Below are 25,842 nucleotides of genomic sequence, written 5' to 3'. Positions count from 1 at the left end.
TGAGTTCTGTTGGTTGCCGGTGGTGCAATGTATAATCAATACGTATCTCAATTTTTTTGGAAGACTCAAAAAGGCTGATAGAAAAATGATTATACATATGGACTTCACTGCGTGTTTGTAAAGAGGGAGTCAATTATAAATGGAGAAAATTATGCTAGCATTCTAAAATGGAGGTTTCAAAGCACCGACACACCCACTTTATGTTTAAAAAATGAGCAAATTGCACTAGCATCCCAAAATGAAGGCCTTAAAGCACTGACACCCCGTTTATATTTAAAAACCACAGACCCCATTGGATTTTCATTGGATATATTTATTCAATTTGTCATTGAAAATTTTTCAGACAGTGTTTATTATAGGGATATTTTAAAAAGTAAATAGTGATTTAACTGTTTTCAATGATAAATTTGACAAATATATCTAACAAAAATCAAAATTTGGGGTCTATGCTTTTTAGACTTAAAAGTGGAATGTCAGTGCTCAAAAATGAAGACTTCACTTAAAAAATACATTGGTCATATTATGTAAGCATAGTTAGTTATATTATTGCAAATACTCTTATACCCTTTCAAGAAATCTTATTCTCATTTACCCAAAAAATTTTTTTAAATTATTCCGCCTACAAAGCTTAATTGATGAAAACATTGTTTTTGGATTTTTTTTTTCTCCACAGATTTTGGTAAGGGCATCTTTGGAATTAAAGAAAAATAAACTGTGGGTTAATTGTTTCACTAACAAAATGGACTAATGTGTTTAATAAATTTGGTTGTTTGTTTTTTAAATATAAAGTAAGGTCAGTGTTCTAAAGCATCCATTTTGGGGTGCCAATACAATTTGCTCTTATAAATAAGAAGTTATACAAAGGATATGTTTTTCATATTTTATTTGCGTAGGAAATATGCCGCAATAAAACATATTCCTTTCAACACTAAAGGAAGTTCTATTTAATCATTACATGGATTTGATGTACCAAACAAAATTTTCGATGATTAGGATATCATATTTAGAAGATAAGTACATAATTGAGATGAAGAATTAAGATGAATGTAAGGTAAAACAGATAGATGAAGTAAAGAATGGTAGCAGGATACTAACTTGGAAGATGTCCCAATCAATTACAAGCTTGTCGTTTTGGTGGTATGATCATGTTCAACTGAAGCTCAAAATGACCATACAAGAAGTCAAAAAAGACCTACAAAATCTATGGTTTGTACCAAGAATGAACAAAGAACCTTTTAGGGGTCACCAACCCATGTAGCAAATCTCATTTAACTGAGATTTTCCTTAATATGCTGTACCTCTTTCCTTCTTCCATGTTCCACTGTCATTTAATAGTTTTCATTCCTCATCTCATTTCCATTTATGTTTAAATCCTCAGGTTTCTTTAATTTGATCTTGTTTGAATCCATGTAGTCAACCCCATTAAATTACAATGAGGCTGAGTTTGTCATCATTGTGGGAGAAAGAGTGTTCACTTAGCACACATTACAAACTTCATTAATTGTTCCTGTTTTATAAGAGGAAAGAGTGTATCAGTGTTCATAACAAGACTTTCCTATGGGAGCTCAAGAATATAAGCCCCTGAAGATCTCTCAAGTCATCCCTAACCCAACAAACCTATTAAATAAATTGCCATGGTCTGCTGTATAAACACCTGACAAAATGAAGACTCAACTTTGAACTGTCCAACAACCCTACAATGTTACATTAAACCTAGATGAAGAATATAAATAAGAACAACCATATCTAATGGTGGAAATCATGCTCCAACATCATTACCCTTGTTTTGAAAAAGATTCACCATCAAGTTTGGTAAAATGGTAGAAATTTCAATGCATGAACAAAAGTAACCATTCCCCTAGATCTGGATTTTCATCCTCTATAAGTCTGATGTAGTTCTGAGCACACTCAAATGAAGCATTGGATGATGCACCATACACTTCGGAATGTAACAATATAAACCAAACACTGTTTGGATGCAGTGCACTTAACATGACAATTTCCCCCAAAATCTAGTGGAGTATACAAACAATTCATGATGCAACAAACAAAATCAACAACCAAAAAATATCGATGAAGATGCACTTGGAAGTAATAATTCATCTACTTCAACCTCCCGCACCCCAACGCATAAAAAAAGGGAGATTTTTGCTTTTCAACAACTGTTGCTACTTTCCCTTTTGTCATCAGGGCTAATCATCTTCCCGTTACAACCATTGTCCAGTGAGCTGTGTAAGTTTTGTCAGATGTTTTCACAAATTGAACACACGCAATGGAGTTAAATCATTAATATTTCACTGAGCATGAAATCAATGCAATCCTATTCGAACTCTAAACTGAAAAAATTAACAGAATTCATATCAATACTCATACCATATTTAAAATAAAACAAAAGCCAGAAAGATAAATCCAAAGAAACAAATATACTATTACTTCCCTACTAGATCCAAGACTAAAAATGGATCTAGTTCATCTCCATCTAGGTTCAAATCAGGATTGGGTCAGTTCAAGATGACGAATTTGCATCACAAAGCCGTCCAAAAGCAATGAGATACACACACCAGTGCTTTGTCTAAAGGGGAAACAATACAGGAGAGCACTAAAACAAGGGCCTACACACTTCCACTAAAATAAAGGCTTAAGAGTAAAAATTTGATTAACAGAACTTTCCATGTCCCCTAAATGAATACCAATTAACACCAGTTAAATAAAAGACCATAACATTACCCCAACAACCATTGAAAAGAAAAGACTGGAAAATCTTGAAAACTATCCAACATAGGCTTACAACATTGACATTCAATGACAATACAATATCAAAGATTAAAAAAAAAAAAAAAAAAAAAAAAATCAAATCACATCTAATTTTGGTGATCAAGCTCCACATATCAAAACTTTTCCTTCATTCCTGCCTCATTATCACTCATTTTTGGGTCATCATCAACCCAGTCACAAAGAGACCGGGGGCCCATAGGCCTAGAGGGAAAGGGGGAACTGGAAAGGTGTAGAGGGATAGAGGCTCAAACCTGAGACCTCCTTGGTCTTATGTAGGAGGCTTTCACCACTGGTGCCGAAGCGTGTACACATAGTACCCCTTTTTTCTGTTATATAAATATGCCCAAACATTACCGGAGGAAGTATCATAATGAGAAATACAGAGAATCACTTAACTTCGAGTAGCCATGGTCCTTTTTATTTGAATTACAAAAAAGAAAAATGTAATCCACCTTTAAAAATTGAAAGATATCAATGATAAGTAGCTATGAATGAGGAGGATGAAAAGGAGAGAGAAAACAAAATCCATATTGGCCCTTTATAAGAAACCACCTCATCCCTCAAACCCCCCCCCCCCCCCCAAAAAAAAAAAAAAAAAACAGACAGAAAGAAAGAAAGAAAGAAAAAATTCAGAGAAATTCTAAGATATAAAAGTGCATATATAAAATTAAATCTCAGTTTTACTAATCAAAATAAAAACAAGTCTGTACTGTGTATTGTATAACTCTCCATCTCTAAGAATTGATTAAAAAATGGACATGAAAACAGAAGTCATCATAGATTGTACACCATGAATTCATGATGCAATAAAAGCAAAAAATTATCATATCATGGTCAAATATGAAATTTGTCTACCTGTACATCAGAAAGGGATTTCAAATACCACTCAAAACTTCATGACAAATCACAGGACCAAAAGTAATTTCATACTGATGTCAATCATGTCTTGCTTGCATCAGAATTCGAATTTAAAGGCTATACTAGGTAATTTAACTCAGCTAGTACATATTTTCTGAATGGAAGTCAAAAAGCTCCATAAGAACCATTGAAGATTTCTTTCTACATGCTGATCACTTGCCCTAAAATTGTATTTATTTCCGGTTTATGTTGATGACCTTAAGAGAAGTTGTAAGAAAGGAAATGCATAACTTGGGCCTTATATCTAGTATGGCCTTAAACAAAGCTGATTGGAAGGCAATAATCCATGTAGCTGACCCCACTTAGTTGGGACAAGGCTTGTTGTTTGTTTATTTATTTATTTATTATTTTTTTGGATGAATAAATAGTTTGATATACAGAAAGCAAACAACTCAACTAAAGGTATAATTGCAAAGAGGTGGTATCACATTTAGGTATTAATTGCATTGTGATGGCATCCACCCTCATAGTCTCTCAGAAATGATACGATGATGTGGGACAAAACGAAAAAGCAAGCAGGCCGAAACTTAAGGGATCAATTCCAAATTAACCAAGTACAACCAGTAGATGCAATTTTAAATTTACCCAGTCTAGAGAGTTCAAGTCAAGGTTTCTTGATGCTATTTGATGGGAAAGTAATAAACTTCAGTGTAAAGAGATCCATACAGTTATAGAGGAGAAACAATAAAAGAACCAACTCCTCAACTCAAACAGGCTGTTGCTTCAAAATTTCCTGAAAACAGGTCTCACCACTTTAAGAACTTAGAAAAGAATAACCAGACTGCTCTGAAATTTATGAGACATTAACAACCTTAGATATTTAAGCAACTGAAGAGCATCAAACATAATAATCCTGTACAAATTGTTGGGTACACTGCTGATAATTATAAGGCTAAGTAACTTAAGTGAAGAATACAACGGCAGCTCAAAAATGATCCAATTGTCTCCTGAGGCAGAAATCCAACAACCAACTTTCCAACTTTCAAATAATTTAAAAATCAATAAAATTACTGATACAGGTTATCGAAAGTACAAACAGGAAGACCAACAACTCTACCTTAATAGATTTCAAACCAAATTTAGTATGGGTTAATTCATATCAAACAGTCAGACCCAGCAGCTAATTATCATATTCCAACAATGAAAATAAATAAAAATAAAAATCATAACAAAGTCTTAAATCCAATCAAGACCCTAGTCTCCTTGAAAACTGATTTATGCCAAAGCTCCATAATTTTATATTGACTCTTGAAATTTAATGTCAACATTATCTTAAAACTGTCATTTTTCATTTCCAAAAACAAGCCCAAGTCCAGAAACTTGAACAGAACCAAGAAAATAAGGACTACACACTATGCTGACTCAAAAATGAAATACTTCAAGTGAAATTCATCATTGATTCACTTCAGATCTCGGTTGCTAGGCTTCAATGCATCTTTAAACTTTTGCTTTATTACATATCACATGATGTGATGTTTCATACTTTTCACTTGAGGAAGAAAGTAAGAAAAGCATAACCCGACATGAATCTCCTCTTCTTCCACCACCCACTTATTTTAATAAGTGTAAACCAAATTGCTGAACAACTTATGCTCCACTAATTTAGTCTATTTAAATCCCTATCTGCATAAAATATCTGATTAAAAATTAAGAATTTCCATTGAGAGCATATTAAATTGTGCAGAGAAAAAGATTTGGCTGGATAAAGATAATTTACTGTTCTTGAGGACACCTGCCTCACATTTCAAACGAAACAAAGGGTTTGATGCAACAACCATATAATCCAATACATCTAAGTTGAGTGTCATATTCCTGGACTATTTTCATTTCATAAGAATGTTTTCCATGTCTCAGTTATCTGTTCTTCATTTTCTAGTCTGTGCACCTTAATATATCAGTGATAAGGTAACTAGTGATCTGGGCAATCAATGCATGCAGTATGCTTAGGAAACTCACTGACAACCACAATCATGATTATAAAAGAGAAGAGCAGCATTTTCTCTCAGTAGTGAGGCACAATTACCATTGTAACTGAAGCAGTACTTAAGAGAATCAAAACACACAGAGAAGAGAAGAATAAGAGAGATGGAGAGAATGAAGAGAAGAGGAGAAAGAGGTTTCATGTCAGACGATCCTCCTCCCGTACAATTCATTAACAAGCAAAAGTATCTTCAGCTTAGGAAAATAGAAAATAAATACTACACAGAAAAAGAAATTGAAACTTAAATATACACATAGAAAAAGGAAACTAAACCAATGATGGGATTGCTTGTCAACCAAGTTACCAGTAATCACTCGTCAACCTAGCAACCAAAAATAGAAACATACCTAATAAGGAAACAACAATCTAGCCTAAAGTATAAAAATTAGTCCATGTAATAATTGTAAGGACAAACTCCCTACTCATGACACTTTTCTTAATGCTGCCCCTCAAGTGGGAGTATACATATCAAAGGCTCCAACTTGGAATAAAAAGACATATTAAAAAGTTCATCAATCTTGAACAGAAGTGGCAATAGCAAATGTCAGTTAACATTAATGCGCCGTTTGTTTGGAAAGGTGGGGTGGAAAAAATAAACATGTGGAACCCATATGTGGGGGGAATATGAAAGGATTTTGTGAAAAAGTTTAAATGTGGGTCCCACATTGCTGTTTTCTACATTTTTTCACAAAATCCCACCTATTTTGTGAGGTTTTGAAAAGGGATGGGGGTGGGAAAGTTAGCATGCCACCTCAACAGACTGCAAACCTTCCCACCCTAGTGAACCAAACAAGCTACACTTTGGGATTTCATGGGAAAGTTTACTTTTTCAAACTTTCCCACTTCAGATCCAACAAACAAATTGTGCCTAAGAGAACTTCAAACCAGAGATAGTGAATGGAACTTAAATAAATAATCTGGACAGCAACTTAAATAAAAAATCTTCATGTCGAATGAACGGTCCAATAATGAGAACAATAGGCAGTAGTGAACATCAACCACAACCACAACCACAAGCCTCCAGCAACAGTAAAACCAAAGGCAATCTGCAAATAATACCAGCAGTAGTACAAAACAATTGTTTTAAAAGTTTAGCATCTCCAATGGCTACTTACAAGAGGCAAGTAGCAAATAGGAATCTCCACAAGAGAAAATAAAAATGCAGCTCCAATGTCCACACAAACTCTTTATGAAGGCAACTAATAGATAGTAGGTAGTAATTCTACTCAACCAAAGGCAAAAATAGAACCTTGAACAGAGGTCTCTATAAGTCAAACATAGTAATATGAACTAAACAGGTAGTATAGGTTATTGAGGACTAAGTAGGTAGGTAAACGGTAGTATATGTTACAATAGATCAAATAGGCAATCAAAGTCACTGTGGACTAAGCAAGTAGGTAAAAGGCAATACATCTTCAGCAATATTAGTAAATCTTTAATCTTCCCGTTGCATGTAGCATTACACGTGGTGGATAAATAATAACAACCAATCATCAACATTTGAAAGGATAGAACAAGAAGAAGAAGCCTTGTCCCAACTAAACGGGGCTGGCTACATAGATTTATGCCTTCCAATCAGCTCTATTTGAGGCCATACTAGAAACAAGGCTTAAGCTATGCATATCAATTTTCACCACTTCTCTTAAGGTTATCTTAGGCCTGCCCCTAGTTCTTCTCACTCTTTCAATCTAGACTAAATCACTTCTCTATATAGGGGCATTTGAGGGCTTCATTGAATGTGGCTATCCCACCAAATTTACTTTCTCGTAGGTTATCATTTATCGGAGCTACTCCTAGACCAGCTCTATATGACAATTCTTTACTTTATTCTTCCTCGTTTTGCTGTTCATCCATCTTAGCATCATCATTTCTATTACACTGAGTTTATTTATATGATGCTTGGTATCAGCATCTAAAGGGGTAAGCAAAAAAAGAATCCATTAAGGAAAAATAGCACTAAAACCAAATAGTAAGATCCTTAGCAATAACTTCCAATCTCCTCTCATGATGGGAAATAGAAAATAAAAATAAGGAAAATTTCTCTCTCTCCCCTATCCTTGCACTCTATTTACTCTAACTCCTCTCTCAAAAGTTTTACCTCTAATTCCCCTAAAAAAGTGAACTCCTTCTCCACTGATAATTTAGAATGGCCAAATTACCATTTGTTTTTGTCCCTTAGTCTATTAAAGCAATTTCTTTCTTTCTCTGATCAATGCTTTTTCTTCCTTTCCTATAGAAATCCACATGGTTGTCAAAGTGTTCACTTAGGCGGCAAGGCGGTTTTTGAACCGCCTTGTTTTTGAACCGCTTTGATAATGGATGAGAGGAACAATATTGAATAATTATTTAAGTGCCCAAATAAAAGAATAATTATTTTAGACATAGTTACAGACCTAAAAGTAAATAATTTAAAAAGTACAGTGGTCAATGAGTATTAAATACATGCTCAGATACAGAGAAGCAACATATTATTGCATAGGCATCATATTCTTCAATGTCCCAAAATACAATATTATAAGCATTTGACTATACACACACACACACACACACACACATATATATACAATCTATAACATGCAAGATGAAGTCTGCTTATGGTCTTATGCAACCGAAGTGCATTATCTTCCATTGCATGACATATGATGCCACATCATAGTGTATGGAACAGACAAGAGTAGTTTTTTTTTCTCATGCAACTTAAAATATCTGAGACTTTTCAAGATTTTTTAACATAATTCAGTCAACTTTACCAAAGCCATGCAAATATTGAGGTCTTATGAGAGAACTTGTCTCGTCCTAGTCGAGATTCTCAAGTTTTTGAAATATGGTACTGACCATTGCTTGGTGTGCAAGGAGGAATAAAGTCAAACAGATATCTATGTACAGTCCAGGACCCAATATTAGTCTAGTTCAAAAGAGTCCCACCCTACTAAATGCATTAGAACTGTCATGTAATCAGGTGAAAGTGGCATCTAAGTCGGCATAACCATATTTCTACCACAGGAATGTTTTAAAATTCTCTTCTGATTATTTTAGTTAATTAACTTTTTTCTAATATTCTGAAATCTCAAGTACAGTATTGATGCAGATCCAGCACTGAATTGGGTTCTCTTTCCTAGGAATAGGAGTTGGGTTGGGTCATATATGGTATTGGGCCTCCTGCTAATGTAATCAGCCAACTTGATGGACCTAAAAAACAGGAACACGAATTGAGTACAAAAAATCCCTCATACTTAGTTTATTAGTCCTTTTTTATGATTTTAATTGAACCAAGGTTCAATTGTTTTAATTTCTGGTTCAATTTAAGTTATGGCTATTTAAGACCTCTTTCTCTTATTAATTTGTAAATTGGATCCTTATATTTGAATTCAAATATTCTAGTCCTATTTCTACTTTAATTTTTAAGTCATGTCCTGTCAGTCCTAGGACTTCTTTTGTAAGGTTGATTAGTCCCCTGAGCCCCTCTAATACCCCAGTCCCCATATGATGGCAAGGATACACAAGTTTTAGTTCATGCAATATATCCTTACCAAGCTACAGCTGTTTTCTCTTTTATGAGTTTATGATCTGATGTTTAAAGTCAATACTGGGGTTTTGTGATTAGAGTCCACAAATTTTAAAGCTAGATTCACACCAATAGACATTAGATCTGTCCAACTTGGGGCATCAACCCATGCATCATCCCCTGGGTTTGATCCAAGCTTCTTGGAAATCCAACCATAATTTTTTTGGTTCTTGATGATCCTATTTGCCTATTCTAACACCCTAACCCTGTGGTGTTTAAGGAACTAACTGTTACCCAATTATGGGTTCAAATTAAATACAAACTAAACCTGGTCAACCTGAGCGAAACATAGTGATCAAGGCGACGCCATGGCATCCAAGTCCTTGGTTTCCTAGGCAGATGCCCTGCCATGTTGTCAGTCTTGCCACGCAATTTGGACTTTTGAAATGTCAAAACAAAATTCAAGCCTACGCCTATCAAAACTGGCCTTGAAACAATGAGTTAGAACCTTGTCTTGAAAATAGCTTATTGGAGGGCAAGCATCCATGTAGACTACCTCATTTGGTTGGCATAAGGCTGAATTGTTGTTGTGCAATCTCTCTCTAGGCAAGTCCACTACTGAACTGTACAAAGCCATACAATGTCATTCTCATTTATGTAAAATTGGGCATGTATATTTAGATATTTACATTCTGTTCACCTTACTACATCTGCATTTTAAATAAACAAAATTGGCCATAAGCATAATGATGCTAGACATAAATAGTAACTCATACACCACTCAAGCCGAATGATAGCTGAGCAGCACAAGGCACAGCCACTGGTTCTCTTCTATCTCAACCAATCAAATTGAGGTTTGGGTCCCTTGGGCTTTCCTCCAAAAACAGTATACATGGAATACCTGGCAACTCTCAGCACAACTGCACAAAGAATAGTATATCAGACCATGAACAGATATCTCAGATCTTCCACAGTAAGCCGGGTTGCTGAACCTCCAGCTTGATCTTCTCCAAAAGCAGACGCAACCATCTTCCTCTTCTCTTCCTGCAGACCAGCGCATGAGTCAAAAGCCATTAAGGATAATGGACAACATAACAAACACACAATCAAGGAACAAGATCTCTGAGATATCTCAGTTTTTAAAAGGTCTAAGAGGAGATAATGGACAACATAACAAACACACAATCAAGGGACAAGGTCTCTGTCAGATCTCTGAGACATCTCAGTTTTTAGAAGGTCTGAGAGGAGATAATAGGACAAGTAAGGGAAATAACATTGACTCAATATTTGTAAATTGTATGCTTTCTATTGCAAAATTATGAGTAGAATAGGGCCTATTAGTATGTTGTAGACTGCCAAACTAGCATCCACAGTCTGACCAGACTCTGATTTTCAAAACCAAATAGGCAGTGAATCAAACTTTATGACCTAACCAGTTCAGCAGAAGACTGGATCAGGAATATGGGCGGACGACAATGCAATACACCTGTTCCTTGAGGTATCAAAAACAAAACAGTGACACAACAATAGACTTGGAGCTAACATCAAAGAAAATGGTTTTCCAAACCATGTTAAATAATGAAAATTGGAGGTACATCTTCAAAGATGTGCTCCAACCAGATGTGGGAGATTGTGGCACCAAAAAAACTGCACTAACTTAGGGCCTAGGAAGCAAAAGAAATGAGCTCGCCTACTTCTCTTCTGACACCTTTTTCTCTATGTCCCTTTAATGTATGAAACAAAAATGTGTCAGAAATACTAAACTATACTGTTTTGAGAAGTGGTGTGAAGATGCACTGAGATATCAATGGCATTATTCACATGTTCTTCTATTGAAATGGTTCTCTCAGGCAGTCCCTGCTCCATGATATCCTCCATCATCTGATTGGTGATGCTCAAATTCGGTGCACCAAATCCTCCCAGCACAAAGAGTATAATGTGGGATTCAATCGAAGTTTGGTTAAACTAAAGCTCAAAAGCCCATAAATCCGCAACCAAAGTACTGCATTACATAGTCTTCATTTTCTTGCCACACTCCCCCCCCCCCGGTGTGCCATGGAGAAAGGAAGAACTCTTTAGTGATACAACAAGCACCGGGTCTTTTCCAAAAGGAGGCAGCAATGGGGCAGGAGGGGTTGGCAATGTCCTCCAGACCATTCTGACAGAGAACACGAATAAGTAGAACAGGCATCTGACTATGAATTAGGAAGAACTGGGGGAACCATGAAGCTTTGTTGGGGATTTGAACCTTGAACCAAAATTCCTTATGATGCAAAATCAAGATTGAAGGCCAGCTAGAGGATCAATTACTTGAATTCAGCAGGCAAGTTAGGGTTTCTAAAAATCCTAAGGTTGAGGTTGTAGGAGCTGTTTAGGATTTTTAAGGTTTGAGAAGGGGGTAAATAGGGCTCGGTTATGGTATAGAGGCTTAGGGCTGCTGAAGCGTAAATTTGGACCTTGAAGTTTTTGTTTCAGATTCAAATTTCGGAGAACTAAGGTTTTAGGAAATTAGGGTTTTAACTTTCTAGGGTTTCTAGAGGTAATTAAGGTCACTATTTGGGATTGAGTGCAAGGGAAAGGCGAGGGATTTGGTGGAGGGGATCAGGAGACCTAGACACTAGGGTTTGGGGGAAGGAAAGGGATTTCAGATTTTAAGGTTTTAGGTGGGAAATATTAGGGTGAGGTAGGATCGAAGGCTAAGGTCAGGGAGGAGGTGAGGAATCCAAAGAGGGTGGGGTTTGGGTGAGGGGATGGAAAGATCTAGAGTTTAGGGAATTTGGGGAAGAAAAACGGATGCCGCATGAGTGAAAGAGAGGGGGAATTGAGAGATGTGATTGGGGAAGTTAGGGATGCAAATATACTTCTATTTTGGAGACTAAGAGTGCTGAAATTGCTGCAAGGATTGCTAAATCAATGCTGCTGTAGGGTTCCTTGCACTTGGAAACCCCTAAACTCCACCCAAAATCTCCATCCTGCTGGAATTCTCTTTCAATCAATTTTTATTAAACATAAACTCTCTTGGTTACATGAGTTAGGTGTATTTATAGCCTACATTGAAGGACTCCTACTTGGACTCAACTTAGAAAGCAAAACAAACAAGGAATTCTGTGAAAAGATTAACTCCTAACTAAATAAAACTGCAAAATCAAAAGGACTTCCATTTTAAGAAGGAATCCTTTTAAGATAACATTCCAGCTTAACCGCTCCTAACTAGATTAGGACTCTTTCTTAACCTAACAAGGACCGACTTAAATAACAAAATAAAAATAGGATTAGACTCCTAATAAAATTCTGCATCTAACAAGATCAACTTGGACTGGACTAGGGCTGCCAAAATGACCAAAATGCTGCTGTTGATAAAAAAGACTCCATGTGGCTGGGTTGGGCCATAGGGTGTTGGGCTGCAACCCTAGGCCCTATTTTGGCCCTTGGGGGCCCTCGTGGAATTTCACATCATAATATGCCAGAGGACAGGGCAAGCATGAACTTGAACCAAAGTTCCAAGTTGAGAAGCCAAAGAGGCCATTAAATGAGGGAGTCAGGTCACACAACTGCAAAATCCGGATTAGCCTCGTTTTCTTTTCTTTTTTCTGTTTATCTTTTTTTTTTTTTTTTTTTTTTTTTGGGGGGGGGGGGGGGGGGTTAGCCCAAACTGAGTAAAGGGCAGGAGAGGTGGGATGAGGAACAGCCGAAGAACTATGGAAGATGATGGAGGCAATAGAGGATAAGACCACTTTTGCACCAACCACAACAAAAAGAAAGGCCATCAGATGACAGTGGTCAAGACAAAGGTCATAGAAGCTCAACCAGAGATCCTAAAGGAGATGGCTCTAATAGCAATGGGGCGAAGAAGAAGGGTTTTGCACCATACTCGAGAAGCATCTGAGAATTGGGAGACTGTCCCCAATAGTTCATATTTGAGAGGGATCCAGTGACCCAGCTGGCCCGATACTATTGTGTTATGGATACAGTTTTTCAACTCAGTTTGGGATCTTATATCCTTCACAAATCATGGGCCTCCCTCTGCCCTGGGGAGGCAAGTGGTAGCCTAACTAAGAGGATGGAGGACTCTGGAGCTTTAGCAACTTTCCAAAGGAAAGCACGTATTAAGGATGATACATGAAGGCAATACAGGAACCACAAGCCAAAAGCATAAAAAGGATAGGAGAACAGATCTAATAAATTCTAATCTCCAGGGACAAGAGAGGAGTCTACCCTTCCAAAGTTGGAGCCTTTCAAATATCCAATCAAGCATGGGGTATGGTGGTGGCCATTCACTCTATTATGAATCAAAGGGGAGCCTCAAGTATTTGACAGTAATATTACAAGGAGAAGTTGGTCAACCCAAGAAGAGTATGTTTCTTCACATCAAAGACATGAAGAAGGAAAGAAAGGAAAAGGTGAGGTTTGAGAGATTGATGGAAAGGCCAGAAAGACTCTTAAGGAGCAAAAAGGAAGTGATGGTCAAGGTGGATGAGAGGCTGGCCTTGGATCAAAAAGTCATCTGCAAATGCTAGGTGGAAGAGCTTGAGAGCATCAAGTCCAATATGCTTTTCCACAGAGTCACAGAAGGTCTCCACACAACTGCCAACTGCAAGGGTGTCAATTGGTTCAGTTTTTATTATTAGATCAGGTTTTGGCTTGATTCCAAGCCATTGATAGAGTAATCTGAATTCAATTCAAGAACCAAATCAGTTCTAGAATTGGATCCAAATCCAAACCTGCTTGGTTTCCGTTCAATTATGGTTCCAAATTGGTCCTAGATATGGTTTTAAATCAGCTTATACAATTCGGTTCCCAAAATAGAAGATGAAAAGACAATGAAAAAAAAGCTTAAATTAAAAGATATACTGAAGTTAATTAAAGTAATAAAGGGATGAGAGTTACTTTGTATGGTAATATGCTAATACACCTTTAAAATTAAAACACTAAATGGTTTTTATCAATTTTGTCATTCAATCCAGTTTCTAAACCGAATTTGAGTACAATCATAATTTTTTGATCCAAATCCAATCCAATTTAATTCGGTTTGGTTAATTCAGCTTGGCTTTGTAGTCATTTTCACTTCCAAATTGACACCCATAGGTCCACTGGACAAACAAAATTGGTCAAAGTGTCTCCCTCTTTAGCTACTGGCTGATGGCTGCATGGGCAAAACATGGGCTCAAAGAAAACAGCTTCAGTATTACCAATATGTGGGTCCAAGTATGGGCCTGAGTCAAGTTTAACAAATGTCCATGTCATTATGCTGATATTATCACAACTCTTTTAAGACCTACTCCCAAAGTAAATCTCTACATCTGAGCCATAAGCATCTTATAACATTGCTAACTAAAATTACCACAAGAAGTTCCATGCTCGTCTATCACCCAATCCACCATGACAAGATCCCTTGTAACACCTACTTTTCACGGCCACTTCATCTTCTTCCTCTGTGAAGAGCTTTGCCTCATGCCATCACCTTCTACAACTGGGATCCATTTCTTCAACCCACTAACTTGACGGTTTTGTTAAAGTACGCTTGAAGTTCCTATCATCCCACTTACAGGCCTGCTCATCCAACAAAATCTCTCCAGAACCATGAGAAGCTAAGCTCCAGAGCAGTCCTCAAGAAAAATAAAAAATAACAAAGAAAGAAAAAAGAAAAAGAAAAAAGAAAAGAAAATGGTGATAATACAGATATAAATAATCAAGTTCACAACTTTGAGTTGGGTTGATCATTATCAGATGCATTATGGCAAGAAGGGAATGTATTCGTAGTGAAATATAGATACGCACACAGACAGCTGAATAGGATTTGACCAATTATCAGATCCATAATGGGTAGGCAGTGAATGTATTAGTGGTGAAGACCAGAGGAAATTGTTTCTTAGTGAATCCTGGAAAGATAGGTGTTGGTCACTCCAACCATAATAGGTGGTGAGGCAAGATCATAAATTGGAAGAGGTTTTATTCATGGCCATGCCTGAGGCATGGTCATGCACACAGCCATCAGATACAGGTGAGAGGTGCTCTGTAGCCTGATCCAAAGGTTCTGTACATGCCCCTGCACAAAATCTTTTGCCAAAGAAATTAACAAATAAAAATATATATAACTGCCAAGAAAGAAACCAACTCAATCAATGCAGTATCCACCCCAAAGTACCCAATTGATTAGAGTTGAGAAAGGTTTACAAATGAAAATTTACGGGAAAAAATTCTCACTTTTTTAACATTTGCATCTTAAATGATCAAAAAGTTTGACACATCAGGAAACAGCTAAACAGGATAGCGCATAACACAAAATTCTATACTGACAAACATAAATAGAAGGCTATAAGAAAGCAAAGAAGTAACGCAATTTAAGAGGAAAGAAAGAAAAAACCTGGAGCGCTAAAATCCGATCTTCCACTGTATCTTTGACAGTCATACGAGTGACAGTTACAGGACGAGTCTGCCCAATTCTATGTGCTCTATCAATAGCCTGATCTTCGCTTGTTGGATTCCACCAGAGATCAAGTAGAATAACATGACAAGCAGCGACCATATTAAGGCCTAGATTTCCTGCTTTTAGTGACATCAACATAACAGTCACCTGCAAAGAAAAAGTAAAGTTTAACAATATTCAGTCCACAATCAAATCCATATTGTCAGATATTTAAAACCTTCAGATTTATTTCACAACCACCCAAGAAGGCCAGAAAAAATGAATTATTTACACTAAACAGAAGAAAAGGGATTTTTTTTTTGGGGGGGGGGGGGACGAATAAAGCAAAATGTCTAGAATTTACCCATGGAATGCTTACAGACACACAAGTCTCTTGTCTCCTCAGTCTACCCAGGCAGACTCCCTTATAAGTTTTTCTAATACAGTTCACATCCCCACATTTTGTGTTCACTAGCCACTTTATTTTTTTCAATCTTTTCTTTCATCAATGGATCCAACATGCACTCCAAGTATAGCAGGACTTTGGCAACCAATGAAATCATAGCACTAGATAACCAAGGAGTTATTGAATGGAGTCATGATGTCATTCAATTGGACTGGATGGGTTTTATTTCCCCAGTTACAAATTTTGGAATTTACCCTTTTTTAGGGGTAAAAGACTAGCACTCCCCTCTCAGCTTAAAAACTTGACAGGTACACCCTACTATTAGTTTTGGACGTAAGTACTGGGCAGTTCAATTATATTTTATAAAAACCCCACCCACCAAAAATACCCTCTCTAAACTCATGGGAGTGGGTAAAGGAATACCCCCTTCACCCATCTCTTTTCCAAAACACACCCTCCCAGATCCACCCCAACTCCATCTTGCCCCACCAACATTACTGCCCCTGCCCCTGCCCCTGACATCTGAACCCCACCTCAAAACAGAAATCTTCCCTACACCCAAACCCCAAGTCAACACAGAAATCTTTCTCATCGCTTTCTAGTTTACTTGCTGATCTCATCGGTTTCTATGCCTGATTCCTTGTTAACAATCACACCACCTACTATTCACAAGCATAGTTCCTCCCTCATTGTTTTGTGGCCAGATTATTTTGGGCATTGAATTGAGAATTGAAGAAGGATGGATCTTAAGAACAATCAGCAGTCAGGGTTTCTGACTGTCATTAGCTAGATTTAGAAAAGGAGAATGCAGAAAGAGTTTGTGGGTTGTTAGCACAGAATGTAAGAGGTTGATCTTAGATTCTGGCAAGTCTGAAGAAGATTGAAGACCACCTCCTCCTTGCGTGGTGGATGCCTCCACCCCCCCCCCCACCTCAAAAAAGGAGAGGAGAAAATTTAGAAAGGTTTTTGGCAAGTGTATGATGTCACCATTGACCCCCCCTAGTTGGGCCCAACACCTAGGCTCAAAAAGCCCAATCCAGAGCTGCCCAAATACCGTAAGGGTTATTTGGTCATTTTCAAGCCCTTTTAGGGCCTGTTAGGAGATTTATACCCATTTGGTTGTGTGAATTCCTGGATTCATGAAATCTAGAGATTTACCTTTTTACACTAAAAACGTGAATATGTAGATTTATGGGTATGAGGTGAAATCCAGAGATTTCACCCCTACTATAAAAGCATTAAACATTTGAACCATGACTCCATAAATGTTTTTCAGGATGAGTCTACAAATTTCATTCCAAAGATTCAGGCTAACCAAACAGTTAATTTTATGAATCATGACTCCATAGATTTGAAATCTCTACATTTTTTAAATCTCCAGACTCAAGTAACCAAACAGGCCCTTAGGGTTCAATATCGGTCTAGTTGGAATCACCTCAATCCAAGGGCTATGGATCTGCTTTTACTTTTTTTATTTGGGTTAGGATTTTGTGAGGTATAGTCCATTTTACATTCTTATTTGAGTTGTGGATAAAATAAAGGCTCTTTCCTATCTTTTAGGAGGGTTCTTGTCTTTTAAGAGTTTTCTTTTGTTTAGAATTTGTCTTTGGGATTTTGTCCTTTATTGGGATTCTAATCTGATTTAAGAGTCACAATTAAACTATCTAGTGGTTTCTTATCTGGATAGAGTTAGTTGGATAAGGTTCCTAGTTAGATAAGGGACCTAAGTTAAAAGTCAGTTAGGAGTAGAATTTGATTTGATTTCAAAGATTGTATAGGCTATAAATAGCCAAATATTCTATCTAATTTTCACATTTTGGATTGAATGAAAAGTTATTGAGCAAGGACCATGGTTCCTGTTTTGAGGAGGCCTCAGCAGATTATAGAAGATCTTCTTCAATATTCAGCATCATTTAAGTTCCAGCAGGTTTCTTTAAGCTTTTGAATTCTATTCAGAAATTTCCAGGTTAGTCTAGTCATCTCCCAACCCCATCACAGCCCCTTTCTGCCCTCTCCCTCTTCTTCTAGGCCACCCACAAGCTTCTCCTCACCTCCCCCACATAAAATCTTTTATTTTCCAGATTTTTTCTGGAATTTTCAGACTTCATACATTCAAGGTCAGATCTATGGAAATCTAACCGTCAGATCTGTCCCAAACTTTAGGAACATCATCCCCCAAACCCTAGTGACCTTCCATCCTAATTTCAACCCGATCACACCAAGCCCTAACCCTAACCAAGAGTCCTAAGCCAAGTAAAAAACCTAGTTTGAACCATAGCCTTAAAGGATTAAATCTGAAGTTGTAAAACAACAAAATTAGAGTTAGTTCTAGCCTAACCGAACCCTTGGCTCATTCCGTACTCAACCCTAGAAGCCTGAAAACTCCCAAACCCTAGTTTTCAGACATGTTTGTTAAAATTTCAGATCTGAGTTCAGATTACAACAGGGTTTTCCAGACACCCAGAATCAGCCTCTGAGCCTCCTCTTTGCTGGAATTCTTGGACAGCCCTCAGATTTAGGAAAATTTCCAAGATACCCTTAACCCTAAATCTGGGTTTACATCAGTGTATATCCAGGACACTTTGATAAATATTGGGGAAATGAAAGCACTTTCTACTTGGACCAGGTTCTAACTCTTTATTTTGATTTTAAGCGATCCAAGTTTGAGTTTTTAGACTAAGAATTATTTTTTCATTGATCATTGATGATCTTCTACCAGAAAAATTAGCAACATTGTTGTTTTTAAGGGCTTGTTTGTATACCTATCTGGGATTAAGAACAAACAGGAGAACTGGAGAATAAAGATTCAGAGAGATGTTGCAAGGGGGGACTTTTCAAAAGAGGTAAAATCAGAAGCCAAAAGAGTGTCAAACTCAACAGAACTGCCAGGTTCCACACATCAATCCTCTCCTCCTCCCCCTTCTCCCGCCAATCAAAACTCACCCCCACCTAGTACTCAGTCTTTTCCTATAACCCAAATGTGAATCCAATTTCAGAAAAGATCCTAGTCACAGAAATGAAAAAAATAAAAACTCAGAAAAGCCTGACTTATCTGCTGAAGAAAATGGGTGAAAGGTGTATTCCTTCACCCAGATTTTTTTTCCAGAATACTATTAAATTAAACAAGGGTTCTCCACCAAAATATTTAAACAGGGAATATGTGTTTTTATATTACGCTATGTTAAGGGGTAAATTTGTCCTTTAGGTAATATTAAGTTTAGGGACATTTTAATCTTCTTAATTTAATTGAGGTACAATTGTCAGTAGCATTTAATGCCTAAAACTAACTGTAGAGGAGTACTTCAGCTTTCCAAACTAAGAGGAGAGGTACTTCTCATTTAGTCTGACCAAGAAGGGAGATGTTTGTCATTTACCCTCCTACATTTTCTTCAAAAAACACCTCAAGTTGGTCACATATTATGTGGCCCACATCAAAGCTATGTTGGTTGCATTCCTTGGCGACAAGAAAAGTTTGAGGATAAGATCATCCACAAATTTGTTGAAGAAAAAGAGAAGTGGGAAGATCTTCAGAAAATACACAAATCTATAACAATAGTTTTGCCCCCATTGGAGGACAAAACGGATAATGGAAATGGAAAGTAAAAATTAAAACAAGCGAGCAAAAAGTGCAACAAAACAACTTATAATTTCATTTCTTATATTTATTTATTTTTTAAAGACAATAAACTTGAAGATGTTTTTACTCTTTCCTTTTCCTCTTAATGTAAACAACCATCCAAACCCAGGTTTTAAACCTGAAAATATGTAAACAAATAGAAGCAGGATCAATGATTTTTAACACTTCTGTTAGGTAGGACTAACCTCTGGATCACTGTTGAAATCTTTGACAGCCTTGTCTCTTAAGGCCAGGGACATTGTCCCGTCCAATCTCCTATACTGTAGATGAGAGTCATTCAGTGCAATCTCAACTAAGTTGAGCATACTGGTCCACTGGGAAAAGATAATAGACTTTATAGGTCCTGGCTGAGGGTCCGGATGTACATATGGCCCATTATTAGCATCAGAAGAACAGTAGTCTGAGCTCGCTGCAGCTGAAGTTGAAGAAATTGCATTAGAGCCCTGAGAACAAAGTCCTAAATTTGGATGGTTTGGCTTATCAAGAGACTGCAGAAGTTCAATTGCTGCTCTAATTTTGGAAGAACTGTAAACATTCAGTGGTGCTTCAGAGATCTCAGCAACCTCATAAGAATTGGTAGAACCATCAAGCTCATCTACAATACAACTTTTCAGAGTAGCCCCAGAAAATACAATATCGGAACCTAGCGATTCTGTGCATCCAGGTGCAGGACACTGATTGTCATCACCAGTTAAATATTCAGATACACACTGATAGCAGAAGACATGGCCACACATTGTCACAACAGCATCTTCAGGTGGGTCCTGTAAAGCATCAAATATTAGAAGAATCAGGGAGCAAGTAATTGGATCTAATACTTTTATTTTGCAAATGTTAACTATTCAGCAAAAAAGCCCTAGAGATAGTCAACAATGGAGCAAATTCACTTCCAGAGACATGCATATTATCAGTCTCCTGAAAGAGACAAGAAACTAAAAGTCAGGAACTCTTTAACAGAAGTTCCTGCACAAGCCCATTCAAAGAACAGAAGCTTTTGTGGTACATCATGTGATGGATATCACCAATCATTGTTCTTATTTGAAAATCTTTAATGCCACACTTACTACAGGTAATTGCAACAAGTAATAATGAGAAAAATAATGTGACATTGACAGTCAGAAGGATGCAAGATTTCTCAGTAGGAATAATAGATATGTAGCCCTCTTTCTTTAAAATTTCATCAATTATTGAAATGGGAGGCTCATGTTAATTATATGGTGTTGATAATGCCCCATTTAGGACTTGACGATGAGTCTTTCAAACAGGCGAAGGTCACTACAATGTAGAGCCATATTGTGTCAGACGGCTAACTTTGAAATGATCAGGACTAATAACTAAGAACCACAAGGACAACGCCTAAGCTATGAATGGCTTTTCTCACTTCTCCAATGGCCATGTAAGGTCAGCCCCTGGCTCTTTAAGTTCTTTCCATCTGAATTAAATTGATCCTCCGTAATGGAGCATCAAAAGATCTCCATTCTACATGGTCATGCCACCTCAAAGACTTTTTCATAGCTTATCATTTATTGAAGCTGCTCCTATCCAAATCTAATATGATCATTCCTTACCTTATCCTTCATAGTTTGGCACTCATCCATCTCAACATCTTTGTCTTCTTGACATTGAGTTTGTCTACATGATGCTTCTTAACTGCCAAACTTCCCTTACCATACATCAAAGCTTTCTATATGACTATCGTATAAAATTTTCCTTTCAAGTTTCAAAGAAATATGCCGATGACACTCTTTCATAAACAGTGAATCTGGTCATGGACAAGACTTCTATTAAAATTTTAAATTTCAGTACGGGTTCCAATGATGGTCAAATTATTTAAAAAGCTCTAGCAAGCAGGTGAGAAATTCATCTGTTAACACTCATTTGTGTAAAGCACAAAAACTCTGAGGAAGTAAAAAGTTCTTCCTTTGAAAACACTACAAAACATATACAAGGCTACAAATTCAAGAGCAATAGGATTCAGAGAATACCCGATTTTCACATCTTGCACATGTACATATAGCAGAGGTAAATGGCCATATCAGTACTCATAATGATGCAGTTTCAATAGGATTAAGGACCAAAAAGAAGGCCTACATCAAAACCAACTTGAATTCTGAAATAAGGGTTAGAGTTTGTAAAATCCAAAATTTGCAGCTGGGGTCTAGATGGAACCTAAGTGTCAGCAAAAGGGTTGTACTATCCAAAAATAAGAAAAACTGATGGCTAGAATAATAGACTGAAATTTGGGTCTTCTTGAAAGAAACTAATAAGGTGAAATTCTATGGCTACAGCAGGTAAGGTTGTAACCAGACTATAATGGTTTTCACAGGAGAGGAAGATCTGATGGCCAGATGGAGCTGGGCAGAATCTTCTCAAAAAACATGTTGCTGGTGTTCCTCTAGAGGATCGTTGCAGGTTTGCAAAACAGTAGCTTGTTTGAGCCTGAAAATTTAAATAAATTTGGATGTGGATGTGAAGATACAATAAATTCCTGGGCAGAAGCTAGGATCGAATAACAGGGATGAAGTAGGCCCAGTAGTGGAATCCCGTGAAGAAGGATATCCAAGAAGAGAGAATGTGGTTTGATCTCCTGCCTGGGAGGATCACTTTCCACATCAACAACTTGCTTGGAGATCAGCTATGAAGCCAGTGCAACAGCCAAAGTTAGGATAACCAGCAACTGGAGTTCTCAACTCCAAGCAAGGAATCTCTCTCAAAGAGGAAGGCAGCAGCCAACAATAAGAGTGCACAAGCAATTTTTGAATTCAACACTCAATGTCCACTTTACTCTCCATGGTGGCAGGTTTAATTAGGCTGTAATCAGCTCATTACAATCTCAATTCCCTTTTGAAATAGAATTCCTAACCTTAATCTAACTAGAACAAGTTTAATTCCAAATAGAATTCCTAACCTTAATCTAACTAGACCAAGTTTAATTCCCTGTTCGAAAAGAACTCCTAACCAATAGCTAGATGACTTAGCTGAGACAAAACTCAAAAGCTAGATGAGTTAGCTGAGACAAAACTGACTTCTACTCAATTCCTTATTGAAATAGAGTTCCTAATTACTAGAAAACATGCAGCTGACAAAACAAGTCTAGGGTAAGCTAAAATGGTTAATGGTTCATGAATGACGAATCAAAAAATTCTATCGTCGATGGAACGAATCAAGAAAGCCAGAAAGATTCTTCAGATTCCTTTACATTATATTGAATATTGAAAATTCCAGAAACTATTCATACTCATACTATGAGATGAGTAAAGTGATGGAAGTCAAATTGGTATGCCCCCATCCTGTAGCAGTTTAGGACATCTCTCTTTAAAGGAGGCAATGAGGATTTGACTTCCCCTGTGGGTAGGGTACCTTGAAAGGAAGTTGATCATAGATTATCAATAAACTTCAAATTGATTCTTCCAGGGTTGATGCCTGGGCAGTTAATGGGGACAGAAAGTAAATTCATTGGCAATATGTCCACGCTGGTTCAAATCCAGTCTAGCCCAATAATTCGCTAACAAACTTCCTATCTTTTAGGAAGCTCACTAGGACAAACCAAACAGAACTCTAACCCTAATTACAAGTTAATTATCCCATGTGAGTTTTAACGTTCTCAATCTAAAATGAACCAAAATAAAATCACTAACTAAATGGGCTAATATTTAAATTCAAATCATCCACCCATGTTTTAGGTCCAATAACCTGGCCGACTACAATGTGAACTAAAGAACCAAATCATAAGCAAGGAAGCCCAATTTGGTGCTGGATCTGCATCAAACTGCGTTAAAATCCAAGATACTACCACATTTTATTAGCTGAGTAAATAAGATTTGACAGATGAAGAGAACTTACACTGCACACACCACAAATTGCCAAAGAAGTTTCCAAGCAATCTAACAAATTGACCAGCATATCTTTGGGGAGTTTCCTTGCCATCTCTAGGGAAGCTTTTCGAACAGGATCTGGGCGATATTCTTTCACAAGAAGAGGATGGTCACACGCTTGGCGCAGACGCAAAAGCATTAATAGAATGTTTGCATAGTTTTGATTCACTGTGCCAGCAGCAGCATATTTCTGCAAAATAGTATTTTCATATTCATGATAGCAAGAATGTAGCAACAACATGATAAATGACCATCAAATAATTGATGTTCCTCATTCACACTAACCCTTGATAGGTGAAATTTGTTAAGAATTTGAGATATGTCAGATACTAGCCAGAACATATAATAAAAGGTGAAACTGAGATGCCATATGATGATTATAAAATTTCCAGGCAAAGATATCAGTTATTAACAGCTCACCCACAAGAAACATAAAGGCATACTGCATGATACTTGGCGAAATTATATCACTCATGTATGAAGAATCATGATTGCTCTAAGCAGAAGTAATAGAATGAAACAAAACACAAATCAGGATTTTAATCAGGGGTTCTGAGCGGGAAAAAGCCATGGAAGTGCTACTGAAATTTAAACCCAGAACAATATTAAACAAACATACAGCATTTTTTTTAATAATTCAATTTTTAATTTACCTATATTTTTTACACATACTGTCTTGTTATACAATACTGATCACACATCCTATTGGTATCAGATTCTTGTAGAACTGACATTAGAGGGTATTGAATGGCATCAGAAAGTCACGTTGTTCAGACTCAAGAATGCTCCAAGCATTGCCCCCTTCATCAACAAGCTCCTAGTCATTTAATATTGAAGATATATAGACGCAACATAGCTGATTAGCTTGATCATTTGTGGCCTGTGATGCAGTATCTGCAAGCTCAACAACTTTACATAAACATGAAAAAGTGTCCGCTCATGCTGTTCAAAGTTTTTTTTCTTTGGATTCATTGTATTTTCTAGTAAAGATCCAGATAGTTGATTCATCTACCCCAAAACATTTATGGAAGTACGAAGTTTATCAACTTGGATAATTTTTATTGGTGATTTACAAAGAGTTTGAGCAGCATCATGCCACCCATTAATAAGTGCATGAAAAAGAAACAAATAACAAAAGGGAAGTTTGAATGTACTATGGCACCAACCAAAGCATCCAATCTTATCAAATGATTGCATCACAATAGTACCCTCTTTTTAATGTTTGGTTAGCTGTAATGAAATATTCTCAAGCAATCATCTATAAAAGAACCTCGCAAAATTCCATTTATTTGCACTATCTTATGTGGATTGCATTTATTTATCTAGATTACATGACTACATATTCTGAAATTCCATATTGACAACATTCTAGGCCAAAAATCCTACATATACATGTAGAACTGCTAATAAGACTTCATACATGTAAGTGGATAAAAACAGTATTCTACACTAGAAAATGATGAAATATCAGTTTCTTCCAAAATCCGCAACTCCCGCTTGAAATTTGTATAAGAAAAATATCCAGAATGTTGACACAACCAACCAGGTGCAGTAACATCTTATCAGAGATCATATAAATATTCTCTTTCCAGGTACTACATACTAAACAAATGGTTTTGCAGCACAAATCTAAAAGCTTGCTTCCCCTGAAAGATGCTTTCATGTTTATTTTGATTTACAGAATTATATGCTTGTGTCTTGTAGACTTCTCAGCATTAAAAATTTTATGCACTATTCTCATTCATTTTGGATCGGGAATGAAACAAGCTTTTATATTGACATCCTGAAAATGTAATTCAGGTGGGTCTCCACCATTGAAATCCTATCCTATCTGCATTTTATGAGGGAAGTAGCACCCAAAGTCATGCTAGATATATGGCTGACAAAAAGTCCCTACAGTCAACAATCAATATTAAACGGCCAATACAAACAACATATTGTGCTTATGACAAACCAGCATGATAGAGCATCCATTAAGATTTAAGACCATAGTCCTGCTTAATTCGTATGCATATAATAAAAAAAAACAAAAAAAAAACAACAAGTGAATATGATCAATACCTTGAACTGTGAACGTGAATCAGCTTCTAGGTTTAAATAGAAGGCCCTCTCCTCAGTAGAGAATTCCACCTTCCTCAAGTTTACTGATTTGGTTGGCAAGTTGATAATCGGATCCCCATCAATTAGTGTACCTAATTAGACAAAACACAAGAATGATACATAAGTTCATTTGAAACAGAATATGAATTAGAGTACTATATTTTAGACTCATTGTAAAGGATTTTCTAGAATGAATGACAGAAAAGTGGGTATCAGTTCCTGCAGAAGCTCTTTAGTAA

General features: G+C 36.8%; 1 protein-coding gene across 2 annotated transcripts in view; it reads right to left on the bottom strand.

Annotated features, from left to right (window-relative positions):
• Positions 1–3,483: 3,483 nt before the first annotated feature.
• LOC149000566 (helicase-like transcription factor CHR28) overlaps positions 3,484–25,842 on the bottom strand; it is a 39,081-nt gene continuing 16,722 nt past the window's right edge. For both annotated transcript variants that reach the window (XM_089140798.1, XM_089140797.1), the window contains 5 exons: positions 25,565–25,695; positions 23,472–23,693; positions 19,814–20,392; positions 15,544–15,753; positions 3,484–10,223 (listed from right to left, as the gene is read on the bottom strand). In XM_089140798.1, coding sequence (XP_088996924.1) covers positions 10,119–10,223; positions 15,544–15,753; positions 19,814–20,392; positions 23,472–23,693; positions 25,565–25,695 — 1,247 coding nt within the window. In that variant the 3' untranslated portion in view covers positions 3,484–10,118. The remainder of the gene's footprint in view (positions 10,224–15,543; positions 15,754–19,813; positions 20,393–23,471; positions 23,694–25,564; positions 25,696–25,842) is intronic.

The sequence above is a fragment of the Hakea prostrata genome, chromosome 11 (assembly GCF_041222555.1).
Source record: "Hakea prostrata isolate BN-2017 chromosome 11, UWA_Hpros_2, whole genome shotgun sequence".
Classification (NCBI taxonomy): Eukaryota; Viridiplantae; Streptophyta; class Magnoliopsida; order Proteales; family Proteaceae; genus Hakea; species Hakea prostrata.
The sequence above is the reverse complement of the archived record's forward strand: the minus strand, read 5'-3'. Positions and strand labels throughout refer to the sequence as shown.